Below are 17,433 nucleotides of genomic sequence, written 5' to 3' on the forward strand. Positions count from 1 at the left end.
ACTGAAGGAAGAAATCATGTAGGTAAGAAACCATTCCACGTGTTTATGAGAATACAGTATGTGATGAAGATAACATTTAAAACAGTGGGACTACAATGTCTTAAGACAACAGATTATACATTTGTAAGAAAAAAAGTTGGCCACCTCCTGAATTAAGGAAAAAACTCCAAAAATACTATAAAGCTAAAATGAATGTTAAGATTTTCTAAAGGGGTCAAAGGGAACAGAATAGAAAGCATGAATATAACTCGGATATTGCACAAAAATATGACCGTTTACAGTGTCTGTCAGTTGATATTAAAGGAAGTATAGGAATTAGTTCATATGTAACATTTTGTGGATAGCCATTAATTTGAGATATCATTGCTACTTGTGAGCCCTGAAGAGTGGCTGAGAGTAGCTGTGCACAAGGGTTCTTGAAAAAAAGGAGGGTAGAACTTGCTGAAAAGTAAACAAGCTTTCAGTTATTTTATAACATCTGAAAGCAAAATGAGGGTGGATTTTGTTCAATAGCCTGAAAACGTGATAGACTCTAGTGAGATAAATTCTTAGAATACCTATTTTCTCCTGGAATCTATTTTATCCCTTAGTCCTTTCAAAGCATTCTTATCAGGCTTTATCAGAATAATGTAGCACTTTGGGGCAAAGATGCAGCCTAGTAGCCCACAAGGGAAGTCAAGATGGAGAAGATCTCCACAGCCACCTTGGTCTTCCCCTTGGTGCCGTGGTAGGCAGGGTGGAAGGTGACCCAGACACTGCAGAACACCAATATGCTGAATGTCAGGAACTTGGCTTCACTGAAGGTATCAGGCAGGTTCCTGGCCAGGTAAGCCAAGGAAAAAGTCCCCATGGCCAAGGATCCCGGGTATCCAAGGACACAGTAGAAGGGAATGACTGAGCCCTTGTAACACTCAACGATGAGGTGTCTGGGCTCAGAGTGTGTGTCTATGTCAATAAAAGGGGGAGAGGTTCCCAGCCAGATCCCACAGATAATCACTTGGATCAGAGAGCAGATGGGAACCTCAGAGTTAGAAGCCCCTGAAACCAGCAACCGCCTCATGGTTCTTCCGGGTTTCATGGCCTTGAATGCCAGAGTCACAGTAATGGTTTTGGCCCAAACAGTGGGAACAGCCACAGTGAACACAACTCCAAACGTGATTTGTCGGAGGATGCAGGTGGCTGTGCTGGGATGGCCGATGAAGAGTAAGGAGCAGAGGAAGCACAGGAGGAGGGAGAGGAGCAGGACGTAGCTGAGTGCCCCGTTGTTGGCCTTGACTATGGGAGTGTCTCGGTGCTTCACAAAGACCCACACAACTGCGGCTGTGACAACAGAGGAGCACAAGGCTGTGGAGGCCAGAGCCATCCCCAGTGGATCCTTAAAGGACAGGAAGGTTACAACCTTTGGGAGGCAGATTTCTCTCACTGTTTGGGTACTCGTGGGCTGGACACTGGACACATTGCTGTGCCTCTGGAGAAGAAGCAAAGACTGAAGTGTTTCAGTTTCAAAGGTTCTTCATTCTACAATGTTTACCTTTGCCTTCATTGTGCACACTGACCTCCTCAGATGTAATACTCAGGCACACCAGATTAAGACTCTCCATTTTGACTCAGGGAGAATGCTTTCAGCTGCAGATAAGACAAAACCCAAGCAAACTGAATCTTCAGTACATGGTGGGTCTAGGCTGGTGTATCCTATGGCTCAGTGACATTGCTAAACACTGAGATTCCTACTAACTCTTTTCTCTACTTTCCCCAGTGTATTCCTCATAACTGGCCTTGTACTGCCATGGTTTACAATATTTTCATGGAGTAATCAGGTCTAAAATTTTCCTTATTCTCACTCAAATTGAGAGAGAAAGAAGCTTCACATAGCTCTCTGAAGTGTGAGGACAGTCTTTCCCAAAACAATTTAGCACAGCTCTTATTGAAGCTTCTATTGAAGATTCTAGTCATAAAGAAGGAAACCCTGGTGGCGTAGTGGTTAAGTGCTATGGCTGCTATCCAAAGGGTTGGCAGTTCAAATCTGCCAGGCACTCCTTGGAGACTCTACGGGGCAGTTCTACTCTGTCCTATAGGGTTGCTATGAGTCGGAATTGACTCGATGGCACTGGGTTTGGTTTGGTTTTTTTTTTTTTTTAGTCATAAAGATTGTTGTTGTTAGGTGCCATCAAATCAGTTCTGATTCACAGCGACCCTACGTACAATAAAACAAAACACTGCCCAGTTCAGGCGTAAAGGATCCCCCCCTTTTTTTTTCATAAGTCAATTACCGGTTAAGGTTCTGGGAATTCATGATGACCAGTAGGAACCATGACTATTTCTGTACTTTGGGTTGACTTCCCCCAAGACTCATGAGCTACGGGGTAGAGGTATGGGTACCAGAACATTCTTTGAGATTTGGTGGGAAGATATGAAGGAGGGATTCTGTGGAGGCAAACAACAATGTCCTCTGACATTTCTTTTCTGTTTTAATAGTAACGGTGTTATCTTTTGACGTATTGACCCTTTTATCAATATATAATGTCCTTCTTTGTCTGTTGTAACGACTTTTGACTTAAAATCTAGTTATCTGGTGTTAGCGTAACCACTCCAGCTCTCTTTTGGCTAATATTTGTATGGAATATCCACGTTCCATCCTGTCACTTTCACCTTATTTGTGTCTTTAAATCTGAAGTGAGTTTTCTGTAGGCAGTATATTATTTGATCAAATAATTTTTTTCTTTTCAAGCCATTAGGCCAGTCTCTGTCTTTGATTTGAGAGTATAGAAAGTAATTACTGATAAAGGAAGACTTCTGCTATGTGTTTTCTATCTTTTGCCTTTTTTGTTACTGAATTCCTCCATTATTGTCTTTTTTTTTTGATTGATTTTTTTTCATTGTGTACTATTTTGGTTCCATCTTGTATATCTACATATATTTTATGATTTTATATATATACACAAAATATGTATATATAATTATAATTTTATCTTGTGTACTATTTTTCTATATATATTTTAATGTTTTTCTTAGTAGTGACCATAGAACTTACAATTTTCACCTTAATTTTATAACACTCTAGTCTGAATTAATACCAATTTAGTTTCAATACTATACAAAAGTTCTACGCCTTTCCCATAATGAGGTAGCAATGTTAGGTATAAAAGTAAATTTGGTGAATAAATGAGTGGAAAATAACGATGGCCTAGGACCCCTGTGATGGTTAAGATTGTGTGTCCACTTGGGTGGACCACGATTCTCAGTGTTTTGGCAGTTGTATAATGTTGTGATCACAACCCTGTTGAAATTTGATATGTGATCACCCCCATAATGGGATCTGCTGAGTGGTACTGGCAGCGGTGGGGCCTGTGGTGGCTCACTACACCCTGTGCCCTCCTCTGCCTATTTCCTTCTTGCTTGCTTTGCTGGGACTTTTGCTTGTTCTGGATCCTGCAGCTTGGTCCTGTTAGTTTGGCCTTGAGTTCTTGGGACTTCACCTGGTGGCTTGCCAGTGGTCTTGCCTGCTGATCTTGAGATTCGTCCATCTTCAAAGCCTGCAGTGGTGTTGCTCTCCGGCCTGCAGATCTTGGGTTCGCCAGCCCCTGTGGCTATGTGGATTGGAAAAATCCTCTTTTGTGCCTCACAGACTTGGGACATACAGCCTCTATGAGCCACGTGAGCTATTTCCTTGATATAAATATCTCTCTCTCTCTCATCTATCTATCATCTACCTACCTACCTACTTACCTACCTACCCACCCATCTAGCCACCCACCTAGCCACCCACCTACCTACCTACCTATCTACCTACACATTTTGTTGATTTTGCTTCTCTGGAGAACCCAGCCTAAGACAGCCTCATTGCCACTCCCCGCCCCCTTCCTTTTCATGGAGAGAATGGTGAGGGGACTGGGATTATTAGAGGGCAATCATAACAGCCATACTTGTTTGATTAGAAATCTTCTGCTCTGGGCAAATAGCGCAAGTAAAGCAGCAGACTGGCCTTCCTTCCTCTGGAATTTTCCTGAGTCCTGGACCACAGCTTTGGCTACACACAGATTGAGGAGTCTGAGGGGAAAGAGGGACACTTCAGTCATCATTAGCAACTTGGAGGGACTATCTGTATTTCTCCTCTAATAAGCAAGAACTTGGGTCTCCTATTACAATTTCTGGTGCTTTTCTAGCTCTGACCTGTTGATATTATCTAGCTCTTCTGGTGTATGTTACAACTGATATATTACCTCTTTCTTTCTTTTTGTTGGTTACACATACAAACAAAATTTTACCAAAGTCTCTGGTCACTTGTATCTCATGCATCACTGGAAGCATCCCCTGAGTGTTTCTGTCCGTTTTTTTTTTTTTTTTACTACTTTATTCAAAAATTCTGTCCTTGCAAGTCAGTGTATCATAAGGATTCTGAGGCCTTGTATGTCTGAGGATATTTTTGTCATGCCGCAATGCTTGACTGGATATAAGATTTTAGGTTCTACACAAAAGAAGTCAGTAACGTGATAGTCACCTTACTAGAAGTACCTACATAAATAAATAAAATATACCAGCAACAAATGTTGAGAGGATGTTGTGAACCAGAAATTGGGATTAATCAAATTCTGGGTTCTCGAGTCCAGGTATAGCCCCCCTTTGTCAGGCATTTAATGAAACCTTAAAAAACTGCAAAGAATCATTTCTTTGAAAATCATCTCCAAAACTGCCCAGGATTGGTGAGCTGTGGAAAGATTAGATGAGATGATGGTCAATGCTTTGAGAAGCTAAACAAAACAATGATGAAATTTTGATAGACAAATTAACAAAGGAAAAAACATGAGAATGGTACCTATAAAAACATGGCTGAAATCCACAAGCTACTTGTGTTTACAGTATCTAAACATAAGGAATTGGACCATGCATGATCAAGACTCTTTTGTGATATATGGGGGATAACGAAATATAAATTTTAAAAAGTCAGCCCATTAGCTCCATTCAGTGTATGCACTCCACTACTTCATGGGTAATCAAACCCAGGGGTGTTGTTATTTATTTTATAGGCCAATCTATTATTATTTTTTAATTAATATTTGGCTGAAAGGTGACATCTGGGATTGACTTCAGTTCTGGGTTAAAAGGGTGTCTTAGGGTGATAACTTTGGGGGATTTTCCAGTCTCTATAAATCCAGCATGTCTGGTCTTTCTTTATGAACTTGAGTTTTGTTCTACATTTTTCTACCATTCTATCTGAGACCTTCTGTTTTGTTCCCGGTTAAAGTGGTCGGTAGTGGTAACCGGACACCATCTAGTTCTTCTGGTCTCAGGCTAGAGGAGGCTGTGGCTCCTATGGGCCGTTAGTCTTTTGGACTAATTGCTTCCTTGAGTTTTTAGTTTCCTTCACTCTCCTTTGCTCCAGATGGGAAAAGACCAATAGTTGTATCTTAGATGGCTGCTCATCACATGCTTTTAAGACCCCAGATGCTACTTGCCACACTAGAATGTAGAAAATTAAGTTTATGGACTGTTGTTGTCAGGTGCCATCAAGTCAGCTCTGACTCATAGCGACCCTATATACAACAGAATGAAACACTGCCTGGTCCTGCACCATCATTACAATAGTTGATATGTTTGAACCCATTGTTGCAGCCACTGTATCAACCCATCTCCTTGAGGGTTTTCCTCTTTTTCACTGACCCTCTATTTACCAAGCATGATATTCTCCACCAGAGACTGGCCCCTCTTGATAACATGTCCAAATTATGTGATATAAAGTCTTGCCATCCTTTCATCTAAGGAGCATCATGGCTATACTTTTCCCAGGACAGATTTGTTTGTTCTGGCAGTCCATGTTATATTCAATATTTTTTGCCAAAACCGAATTCAAAGGCATCAATTTTTCTTCAGTCTTCCTTATTCGTTGTTCTTTCACAATCATATGATGCAATCGAAAATACCATGGCTTGGGTCAGGCACACCTTAGTCCTCAAAGCGATCTCTTTGGTTTTCAACACTTTAAAAAGGACCTCGGAGCAGATTTGCTGAACCCAATACCTCATTTGATTTCTTGATTACTGCTTTCATGGGCGTTGATTGTGGATTCAAATAAAATGAAATCCTTGACAACCCTTTCTGCATTTATCATGATGTTGTTTATTGGTCCAGTTGTGAGGATATTTGTTTTCTTTATGTTGAAGTGTAATCCATACTGAAGGCTGTGGTCATTGATCTTCATCGATAAATGCTCCAAGTCCTCTTCACTTTCAGCAAGCAACGTTGTGTCTTCTGCATAATGCAGGTTGTTAATAAGTCTTGCTCCAATCCTGATGCCCCATTCTTCTTCATATAGTCCAGCTTCTTGGATTATTTGCTCAGCATACAGGTTGAATAAGTATGGCAAAAGAATACAACACTGACACACACCTAAACCATTCAGTATCCCCTTGTTCTGTTTGAACAACAGCCACTTGGTCTAGGTTCTTCATGAGCACAATTAAGTGTTCCGGAATTCCCATTCTTTGCAATGTTATCCATAATTGGTTATGATCTGTACAGTTGAATGCCTTTGTATAGTCATCAAAACACATGTAAAAATCTTTCTGATATTCTCTGCTTTCAGCCAAGATCCACCTGACATCAGCAATGATATCCCTACTTTCATGTCCTCTTCTGAATCTGGCTTGAATTTCTGGCAGCTCCCTGTGGATGTACTGGTGTAATCGCTTTTGAATGATCTTTAGCAAAATTTTTATTAATGACGTTGTTGTTAGGTGCCGTCGAGTCAGTTCCAACTCATAGCGACCCTATGCACAACAGAATGAAACATTGCCTGGTCCTGAGCCATCCTTACAATCGTTGTTACGCTTGAGCTCATTGTTGCAGCCACTCTGTCAATCCACCTCATTGAGGGTCTTCCTCTTTCCCACTGGCTCTGTACTCTGTAAGCATGATGTCCTTCTCCAGGGACTGATCCCTCCTGACAACATGTCCAAAGTATGTAAGACACAGTCTCGCCATCCTTGCTTCTAAGGAGCATTCTGGTTGTACTTCTTCCAAGACAGTTTCATTCCTTCTTCTGGCAGTCCATGGTATATTCAATATTCTTCGCCAACACCACAATTCAAACGTGTCAATTCTTCTTCGGTCTTCCTTATTCATTGTTCAGCTTTCACATGCATATGATGCGACTGAAAATACCATGGCTTAGGTCAGGTGCACCTTAGCCTTCAGGGTGACACATTTGCTCTTCAACACTTTAAAGAGATCCTTTGCAGCAGATTTGCCCAATGCAATGCATCTTTTGATTTCTTCACTGCTGCTTCCATTGCTGTTGACTGTGGATCCAAGTAAAATGAAATCCCTGACAACTTCAATTAATAATATTGTTTGATAATTTCCACATTCTGTTGGATTGGATCACCTTTCTTTAGAATGGGCACATATATGGATCTCTTCCAGTTGATGGAAACCCTGGTGGCATAGTGGTTAAGTGCTACGGCTGCTAACCAAAGGGTCGGCAGTTTGAATCTGCCAGGCGCTCCTTGGAAACTCTATGGGGCAGTTCTACTCTGTCCTGTACGGTCGCTATGAGTCGGAATTGACTCGACGGCACTGGGTTTGGTTTTTTTTTGGTTCCAGTCGATTTACCAGGTAACCGTCTTTCACGTTTCTTGGCATTGATAAATGAGCACTTCCAGTGCTGCATCTGTTTGTTGAAACAGCTAAATTGTTATTCTGTCGATTCCTGGAGCTTTGTTTTTTACCAATGCCTTCAGGATTTCTTCCTTCAGTACCATCGGTTCTTGATCATATGCTACCTCCTGAAATGGTTGAACGTCGACCAGTTCCCTTTGTTATAGTGACTGTGTATTCCTCCCATCTTCTTTTGATGCTTCCTTGACGGCACCTACCAACAACAACATACATTACCCAGGGTGGACTATGCTATATGCATATTTGTAAAAATCATCCAGGATATTTGTATAGCTCAGAATGGAAACAAATTGTGACAAATGAATCTAACTCTATTATACATGCATGACATAATCTCTCTAACAGTGTTGAGAAAAAAAGTAGTGGACATAAAGAACTCTGTTTGTTTTTTCTGGAAACTCTAAGGCTAAATACAAAAAGAACAGGAAAGAAATACTGTTTTAGTTGATAAATTTGTTTCTCAGAGTGGTATTGTTTAGCAGTTCTGAAGCTCCATGTATACCACCAAACCCGCTGCCATCGAGTCGATTTTGACTCATAGTGACCCTATAGGACAGAGTAGAACTGCCTCAAAGGGTTTCTAAGGAGCAGCTGGTGGATTCAAACTGCTGACCTGTTGGTTAGCAGCCGTAGCACTTAACCACTACGCCACCAGGGTTTCCCCCATGTACTAGGGTTGAACAAATACAGATAAATTCAAATAATGGCAACTAAGCTTCTTACCGCCAGACAACTACCATTATAATTAGCAACGGGGGAAGGCTAGAATGAAAATTAGCAGGGATAAGGAGGAATATTTGATTAAAATAAAAGGGGATATTTAATGAGAAGACGTAACAACCTGAAACATGTATACATCTAACGAAAGAACTTCAATATATAAGAAGGAAAAACTATAGAATAGAAAGATGAAATAGAAAAAATCACAAGGATATGGAGTCAGCAAACATAGAAGACATGAACATCTAATTAACATTTATTGAACACTCCAGCCAACAACAGCAGAAGACACATTATTTCTAAGTGCTCATTAAATATTCGACAAGATAGACCGTATCCTGGGTTACAACACAAACCTGAACATCGGAATAAAATGAATGAGTAAGAAAAATTGTGCTATATTCATACATTGGAATAATACACAGGAATAACAACAACAAAAAAAGAGAACAAATTACTGCTATATGCAACAACATAGATAAAATCTGACAGACACTACCTTCACTGAATGAAGTCAGACACAATATACTTTATACAGCATGATTCTGATTATACGAAGTCCAAGGACATGCAAAGCTTATATCTGGCAATGCCAGGCACTGGTTACTCCTAAGGTAAACATCAACTTGGAAAAAGGTACGAGGAAATCTTCTGGGGTGCTTGGAAATTTCCCTAACTTGATCTCACTGGAGGTTAAATGAGTGAATAAACAGATGTAAAAACTGCTTATAATTGCCGCTTTCAAAGATACTTAAACTTTCGCGGTTTATAATTGTCATTTTTAAAGATACTTTATCTTTTCTCCCTCTCTTATAGACCAAAAAAACAAACAAAAAACAAAACAAAACACATAGCCATTGAGTGGATTCTGAACCAGCGACCCTATAGGACAGAGTAGAACTGCCCCATAGGGATTCCAAGACTGTCATCTTCACGGAAGTAGACTGCCACATCTTTCTCCCGCGGATCCGCCGGTGGGTCCGAGCCGCCGACTTTACGATTAGCAGTCGAGCGCTTAACCACTGAGCCACCAGAGTTCCCTCCTGAAAAGAGCGGTGGACAAATCCAAAATCCGAAGGGAAGCCACTGAACCCAGGTCACCAGGTGGAGCCCTTTGAGTCCCCGCCCGGAACCCCTCCCCTTTGGCACCCAGAATGCCTGAAACCGGAAGCGGAAATGCGCGTGTCCCGCTGGCCTCCATGAAAAGTCGCTTCCAAGCTGCGGTGTGAGGTAGGTTTGTGTGTCCAGTCCGGCCTGGTCCAGTACCAGGTGCAGCCCGCCGGAGACCCTGGCGGACTCTAAGGGCGCTGTCCCCGCTCTCCTGCGCAGTGGTGGCCTCTTGTTCTCCTCGGGCTGCTCGAGAGCCGCCGGGCTTCCTGTAGCCGCTCTGTGCCCGGGCCCTCCTGTAGCCGCCGCCGCCGCCGCCGCCGCCGCATCCGCCTCCTCCGCCTCCGAGAGCTCGGCCGGCCACGCCCACTTCCGCCTGGGTGGTGGTTGGGACTGGGGAGTAGATGTTCTGGTGCTGGGTTTCTCGGTGTATTTGCAAGTAAATCGTGGGAATCCTCGCTCAGCAACAGTGTGGCTATCACACCGGCAGCGTCAGCTTCATTGGGAGTTCGTGAGAAATGCGGTCAAAGGCGTCATGGACTCCCAGGGTAGTTAGCCTGAGTCTAAATGCCCTGTCCCCCTCCAGCCCGCCGTTCACCAGGCTTCCCTTTATTTTCATCAAGGCAGGGTTTTTGTTAAGTTTTGCTGGTCATACAAAAAGTAAGATTATGGTGAGGCATATAACCCACCCGCCCCACTCACACACTGATGGTTTTAGGGGTTTAAGATAGATGAAAAATTTAGAAACATGAGTTGGTACTATGGATATTTAGGATCTTATTTATCCCAAGTTCAGGAGGAAAATGTTTAGAGGCACAGATGTAGGAATTTAATTGTAAGGCACAAGTTTTCTCATGATTGTGTGAGAAACAGTATGTCCAACCCTAGTTGGCCTGTTGTAAAATGTGATGTGGCTGAACAAACAGTATAGGTGGTGAGAGCTTTATAGAGATCACACACCCAGTGTTTGAACAAGATCTTAAGGAATGTCATTAGGTGCGGTAGAGTTGGTTCCTACGCATAGCAACCCTAGGTAGAACAGAAAGTAACACTGCCCAGTCCTGCACCATCCTCACAATCCTTGTTATGCTTTAGCCCATTGTTGCAGCCACTGTGTCAGTCCATCTCGTTGAGAGTCTTCCGCTTTTTCGATGACCCTCTACCAAGCATGATGTCCTTCTCCAGGGACTGATCCCTCCTGATAACATGTCCCAGGCATGTGAGATGTAGTCTTGCCGTCCTTGCTTCTAATGAGCATTCTGGCTGTACTTCTTCCAAGGCAGGTTTGTTCACTCTTGTGGCATTCCGTGGTGTATTCGTATTCTTCATGAACACCACAATTCAAAGGCATCATTTCTTCTCCGGCCTCCTTGTTCATCGCCCAGCCTTTGCATACATTTGAGGCGATTGAAAGCACCATGGCTTGAGTCAGGTGCACCTTAGTCTTCGTGGTGACATCTTTGCTTTTTGACACTTTAAAGAGGTCTTTTGCAGCGGATTTGCCCAATCTGAGGAATGGCTGAGACAGAATCTGTGTAGGATTGGATGCTGGTGATTCAGCCACATTTTTTGCTACCAAAGAACCACAGTTCTGAGTAGGTTGAAAGCTTCTTGAAACAAAAGCTGTGCATATTCCCCACGTGAAAGCAGTGAATATTGGGAACGAAGGCAAAATAGGAAGCAAGTGTAATGAAAGTAATCAAAATATTTGAATAAAGCCTAGAGGATCACTCATACTACAGTGTTGCAGAAAGTACCTCATCCTTTGTTGTAATTATTTTACGAAGCACTCTTGCTTAAGTAAATGTGAAATGTGCAACTAGTAGAAAGTCATGATCTATAGTAAATAATTTTGAACTTGAAGCTTAAATTGATGAGCAAATGATTTGTGGCATCTGTAGTATGACTAGAAAATGTTTCTTTTTTGAAGCAAATGAAGTGATGTAGAATGCAGGTAATATGTGTATTTCAAATTTCTTGAACGTAAGAGCAACAAAGGAGAGCGTTTTACATAGAAAAAACTTAGGAAAAATGTACAGGCAATAAAGAGTCAAGTAGGGTGTCCCTGGGTGGCACAAATGGTTAAGCTGAAAGGTTGGTGGTTCGAACCTACCCAGAGGTGCTTCGAAAAATACTCCTGGCAGTTGCTACCAAAGGATGCCAGTCTTGAGCCCCTATGGAGAAATTCTACTCTGCACACATGGGGTAGCCATGAGTTGGAATGGACTCAACGGCACCCAACAACAACAGAGTCGTGCAGTAGCTGCATATATTACTTCCAATATTTAAAATGTCTACATTTAGGTGTCCTGTTTGAGAAATCATTGCTAACTCCTTGCCAGTAGTGTAATCTCTCTCTCTCTTTTTTTTTTTTTTTTTTAACTATTTAGAATTATAATTCATGAGATGTTTTAGTTATGGAAATTGTTCTTGTGTGCCATCGAGTCGATTCTGAGGTGTAATAACCCTATAGGACGTAGTAGAAATGCCCCGTAGGGTTTCCAAGGAGCACATTGCCACATCGTTCTCCTGAGGAGCTGCTGGTGGGTTCAAACCACTGACCTTTTGGTTAGCAACCAGCTGCATAACCACTATACCACCAGGGCTCCTTGTTATGAAAGCAGTCCAGTTATTTTATATATTTATATATATATATATATATATATATAAAATATGTCTATCCCAGTAAAAAAAAAAAAAAAACTTGGGATAGACATATATATATGTAAAAATTTATATATATATAAAATTTTATATAAAAACCCAAAAATGTATATAAAATATGTCTATAGTATGTATATTATTATTATAATTATATGTATATAATGAGGCGATCCAGACCCACTTACCTTAAAAAGTCCCGTCATTACACACTGCAGTTCCTCAAATGTGATTTTATTTCTCTAGGTTAATACAGCCTAAGGTTGGCATTAAATCTTTAAAATACTCCCCTTATGTCCCCGTAGTATCTAAATTTTCCTCCTTTCATTCACACAGTCAGACCAAGAAACTAAGTTTCTTTCTTTCTTTTTTTTTAATGGTGTCATTTCATTCTATCGTTGTATGTGTGGTAAAATTTATGTAACAACACCTCTTCCTATTTCACCCATTCTTGCATGTACAATTCAGTAACAATTACTTTTCACCATGTTGTGCAGCCATTACCACTATCAGTTTCCAAGTTTTTCCATAATGCTTAGCAGAAACTCAGTGTCTCTTAAGCATTAACTCCCCTCCTCCCTCCCATCAACCCTGGATGGCCACTGATAAACTTTGCTGTTCTAGGTGTTTCATGTAAATGGGATTATACAATATTTGTCCTCTTGTGTCTGACTTATTTCACTTAGCGTACTGTTTTCAAGGTTCACCCATGTCAAAGCTTTTATGAAACTTCATTTCTTTTTATGACTGAGTAATGTTCCACTTTATGGGTGTACTACATTCTGTTGATCTGTTCATCTCTTGATGAACTTTTGGATTGTTTCACTTTTGAAAACAAATAATACCTCTTTATGTTCATGCTTTCAAGCCTTTTGGGTATATACCTGTTGTTAGGTGCTGTCGGGTCGGTTTTCTACGGATAACCACCCCACGTGACAGTAGAGCTGCTGCTTAGGCTTTTCTAGGCTGTAATCTTTGTGGAAACAGATCGCCAGGTATTTTTTTTTTTCCCGTGGAGCTGCTGTGTGGGTTCAAATTGCCAACCTTTCAGTAGCAGCCAAGTGCTTAAATCATTTGTGCCACCAGGGCTCCCAGGAATGGAAATTTCTGGCTCATAAGAGTAATTGTATGTTTACCTTTTGAAGACCACTAAACTGTTTTCCACAGAGGCTGCACCATGTTACAAGCCCACCGACAATTTCTCCACATTCTCTCTAGCTCTTGTTGTGTTTTGTTTTTCTGATAGTAACAATTTTAGTAGGGTTGAGATGGTATCTAATTGTGGTTTTGATTTCCCTAGTGACCAATGGCATCGAGCATCTTTTCATGTTTATTGGGCATTTGTATATCTTCTTTGGTGAAATATCAATTTAAATTTTTTGCCCATTTTTAAAATAATTTCTTTGTCTTCATGTTGTTGAGTGGTAGAAGTTCTATATGTATCCTGGATATTTAACCCTTGTCAGATATATGATTCCCAGATATTTTCTCTCATTCTGTAGGTTGTCTCTCCACTTTGTTGATAAAGCCTTTTGAAGCATAAGATTTTTTTTAAGTTTAAAAAAAAAAATTTTATTGTGCTTTAAGTGAAAGTTTACAAATCAAGTCAGTCTCTCATACAAAAATTTATATACACCTTGCTAGGTGCTCTTCCCCTAATAAGACAACACACTCCTTCTCTCCGTTCTCTATTTTCGTGTCCATTCGGCCAGCTTCTGACGTGCTCTGCCCTCTCATCTCCCTTCCAGACAGGAGCTGCCAACATAGTCTCCTGTGTCTACTTGATCCAAGAAAGTCATTCTTCACCAGTATCATTTTCTGTCCCATAGTCCAGTCCAATCCCTGTCTGAAGAGTTGGCTTCGGGAATGGTTTCTGTCTTAGGCTAATAGAAGGTCTGGGGACCAAGACCTCCAGGGTCCTTCCAGTGTCAGTCAGACCATTAAGTCTGGCCTTTTTACGGGAATTTGAGGTCTGCATCCCACTGTTCTCCTGTTCCCTCAGGGGTTCTCTGTTGTGTTTCCCATCAGGGCAGTCATTGGTTGTAGCTGGGCACCATCTAGTTCTTCTGGTCTCAGGCTGATGTAGTCTCTGGTGTATGTGGCTCTTTCTGTCTCCTGGGCTCATAATTACATTGTGTCTTTGGTGTTCTTCATTCTCCTTTGCTCCAGGTGGGTTGAGACCAATTGATGCATCTTAGATGGCCGTTTGCTAGCATTTAAGACCCCAATGTCACTCTGCAAAGTGGGATGCAGAATGTTTTCTTAATAGACTTTATTCTGCCAATTGACCTAGGTGTCCCCTGACACCATGGTCCCCAAACCCCTACCATGGTGGTCTTCGAAGCGTTCAGTTTATTCAGGAAACTGCTTTGCTTTTGGTTTAGTCCAGTTGTGCTGACCTCTTTTGTATTGTGTGTTGTCTTTCCCTTCACCTAAAATAGTTCTGCTCTACTATCTAATTAGCAAATACCCCTCTTCCACCCTCCCTCCCCACTCTTGTAACCATCAAAGAATATTTTCTTCTGTGTTTAAACTATTTCTCAAGTTCTTACAATAGTGGTCTCACACAATATTTGTCCTTTTGCAGCTGACTAATTTCACTTAGCATAATGCCTTCCAGATTCCTCCATGTTATGAAATGTTTCGTGGATTCACCATTGTTGTTTATCGATGCATAATATTCCACTATGTGAATATACCATAATTTATTTATCCATTCATCTGTTGATGGGCACCTTGGCTTCTTCCATCTTTTTGTTACTGTAAACAGTGCTGCAGTGAACATGGGTGTGCATATATTTGTTAGTGTAAAGGCTCTTATTTCTCTAGGATATATTCCAAGGAGTGGGATTGCTGGATCGTATAGTAGTTCTATTTCTAGTTTTTTAAGGAAGCACCAAATCGATTTCCACAGTGGTTGAACCATTTTACATTCCCACCAGCAGTGTATAAGTGTTCCAGTCTACCCACAACATCTCCAACATTTATTATTTTGTGTTTTTTGGATTAATGGCAGCCTTGTTGGAGTGAAATGGAATCTCATTGTAGTTTTGATTTGCATTTCTTTACTGGCTAATGATTGTGAACATTCCCTCATATATCTGTTAGCTACCTGAATGTCTTCTTTAGTGAAGTGCCTGTTCATATCCTTTGCCCATTTTTTCATTGGGGTATTTGTCTTTTTGCAGTTGAGTTTTTGCAGTATCATGTAGATTTTTAGAGATGAGATGCTGATTGGAAATGTCCGAGCTAAAATCTTTTTCCCAGTCTGTAGGTAATCTTTTTACTCTTTTGGTGAAGTCTTTGGATGAGCATAAGTGTTTGATTTTTAGGAGCTCCCCGTTATCTAGTTTCTTTTCTGGTGTTTTTGTATTGTTAGTAATGTTTTATATACTGTTTATGCCATGTTGACTCTATTTTTTCTTCCATAATCTGTATCGTTTCAGAATTTATATTTAGGTCTTTGATCCATTTTGGGTTAGTGTTTGTGAGGTATGGGTCTTGTTTGATTTTTTTGCAGATGGATATCCAGTTATGCCAGCACCATTTGTTAAAAAGATTGTCTTTTCCCCGTTTAACTGACTTTATGCCTTTGTCAAATATCAGCTGCTCATATGTGGATGGATTTATGTCTGGATTCTCAATTCTGTTCCATTGGACTATGTATCTGTTGTTGTACCAGTACCAGGCTGTTTTGACTATAGTGGCTATATAGTAGGTTCTAAAGTCTGGTAGTGTGAGGACTCCCACTTTTTTCTTCTTTCTTGGTAATGCTTTACTTATCCAGGGCCTCTTTCCCGAAGCATAAGCTTTTTAGTTTATCTGTTTTGTCTGTTGTTGCTTGTGCTTTTGGTATCGTAATCTATCTTCAGAACCTGTCTGGGTTTGGGAGGAGGGATGAGAATCACCAAGATCAGCACAAAGCTGGTCCCTGTGAGGCGAAGGTCAGGCATACCTCCACTCCCAAATCTTCACTCTTTCTGACACCAGCCGTACCCATGGCCCTCTGTACTTGTCTTCTGGGTTCAGTAATTTCTTGCAGTGACCACACAGGACTTACAGACCATACTGACGATTATGTGGTTCTTTAGGGAAATAACAAGCTACAGCTCAGGATCAGGATCACCCTGGAAGCAGCAGGATATAACTGAGGATGCAGTTCATCAGTGAGGACAGCTTCCAACCAAGACAGCTCTCAGCTGCTTCTTAGCCACATCTGCAGACAGGCAGCCGGCAGGCCCTTCTCTGGGCCTCTGCCCTGCTTGGGCAAGTGTTACAAATCTTTATCCACAAACAAGTACCTGGTAGCACCCCACTTGGCCTCCCCAAAGGCACTCAGCTGTCTCTCACTCTGTGGGCTGGCAGGCCCACTGCAGCCACCTTACTCCATGGGCCGGCAAACACCACCTTGTCAGTCTGTTGATCCCGTGGTTCCCACCTCTGGTACTGCCACTGCCATTTCTCTGCTGCTAGGCTTTGCTGTGATCGCCACTGTTTCTCTCTGTCTCACACCATCATCCATTTTAAGACTCCCTCTCTCTCCTGGGTCTAGGAGGGTTTTTTTTTAGCATAGGAACACCACATCCAAAGGATGCTGTCCACTCCAGGCTCTTCTAGACGGTAGGAATTAGCCCTTACATTCAGTTTCAAGGCATGGCCCTTCCAGCCAGACCTCAAATCAGTAGACCACAATTGCTTGATTTGCATAGTAACCATCAGTTTTCCCAAGGTCATTTAATCCTTTTGGGTGGTTTCATGTCCTTATTTGCACAGTATACAGACCAATCCGTGCAAAACACGTAAAGTAGACCAGTCACAAAATAGGCTGTGGCCCAACCATTACATTTGGCGGAATTATAAACCCAAGGCCAGAAAGGCGATATATAAGAGAAACCCTTTGCGCCACAGGTATCATATCTAAGAATCGATCATTGAAAACTAGTGTGTGAAGAAAATAAATATTCTTATACTTTAAAACTAAAAATACTGCATGTTTCCAAAAGTTCAAAAATGTGTAGAGGAGGAATGACCATTAAACACCACTTGTAATCTCAACATCGACAGGAAAATGTGGTGCCTTTTTCCTTTTTCTTTCCTAGAGATAGATATGCTAGAAGTACTCACTTCCTGGACTGGAGTTACTCTTGGAGACATGACTGGTAGTGTAGTCACTGCATGTCAACTGAAACCTTCATTCAAAACTGAGGAATTCTTCTAGTTCAGAATCTCAGATAACTCCACAGTATTAACGTCCAATTTCTAAAGGCCTGA

The 17,433-nt window shown here is 41.4% G+C and overlaps 2 protein-coding genes across 2 annotated transcripts in view; one reads left to right on the plus strand and one right to left on the minus strand.

Moving 5' to 3' along the window:
* Nucleotides 1–557: 557 nt before the first annotated feature.
* Nucleotides 558–7,855, minus strand: LOC126070877 (vomeronasal type-2 receptor 116-like). The gene is given in 5 exon segments (XM_049875214.1): nt 558–670; nt 673–1,412; nt 1,414–1,468; nt 3,924–4,047; nt 7,609–7,855. Coding segments are annotated over 5 exon segments (1,062 nt in total). The 5' UTR covers nt 7,639–7,855.
* A 1,387-nt stretch (nt 7,856–9,242) lies between these two features.
* Nucleotides 9,243–17,433, plus strand: part of ZNF558 (zinc finger protein 558) — a 386,595-nt gene continuing 378,404 nt past the window's right edge. Inside the window, exon 1 of the mRNA XM_049881363.1 lies at nt 9,243–9,624. The gene's annotated coding sequence lies outside the window, so the exon portion shown is untranslated. The remainder of the gene's footprint in view (nt 9,625–17,433) is intronic.

Source organism: Elephas maximus, chromosome 3 (genome assembly GCF_024166365.1).
Source record: "Elephas maximus indicus isolate mEleMax1 chromosome 3, mEleMax1 primary haplotype, whole genome shotgun sequence".
NCBI classification, from domain to species: domain Eukaryota; kingdom Metazoa; phylum Chordata; class Mammalia; order Proboscidea; family Elephantidae; genus Elephas; species Elephas maximus.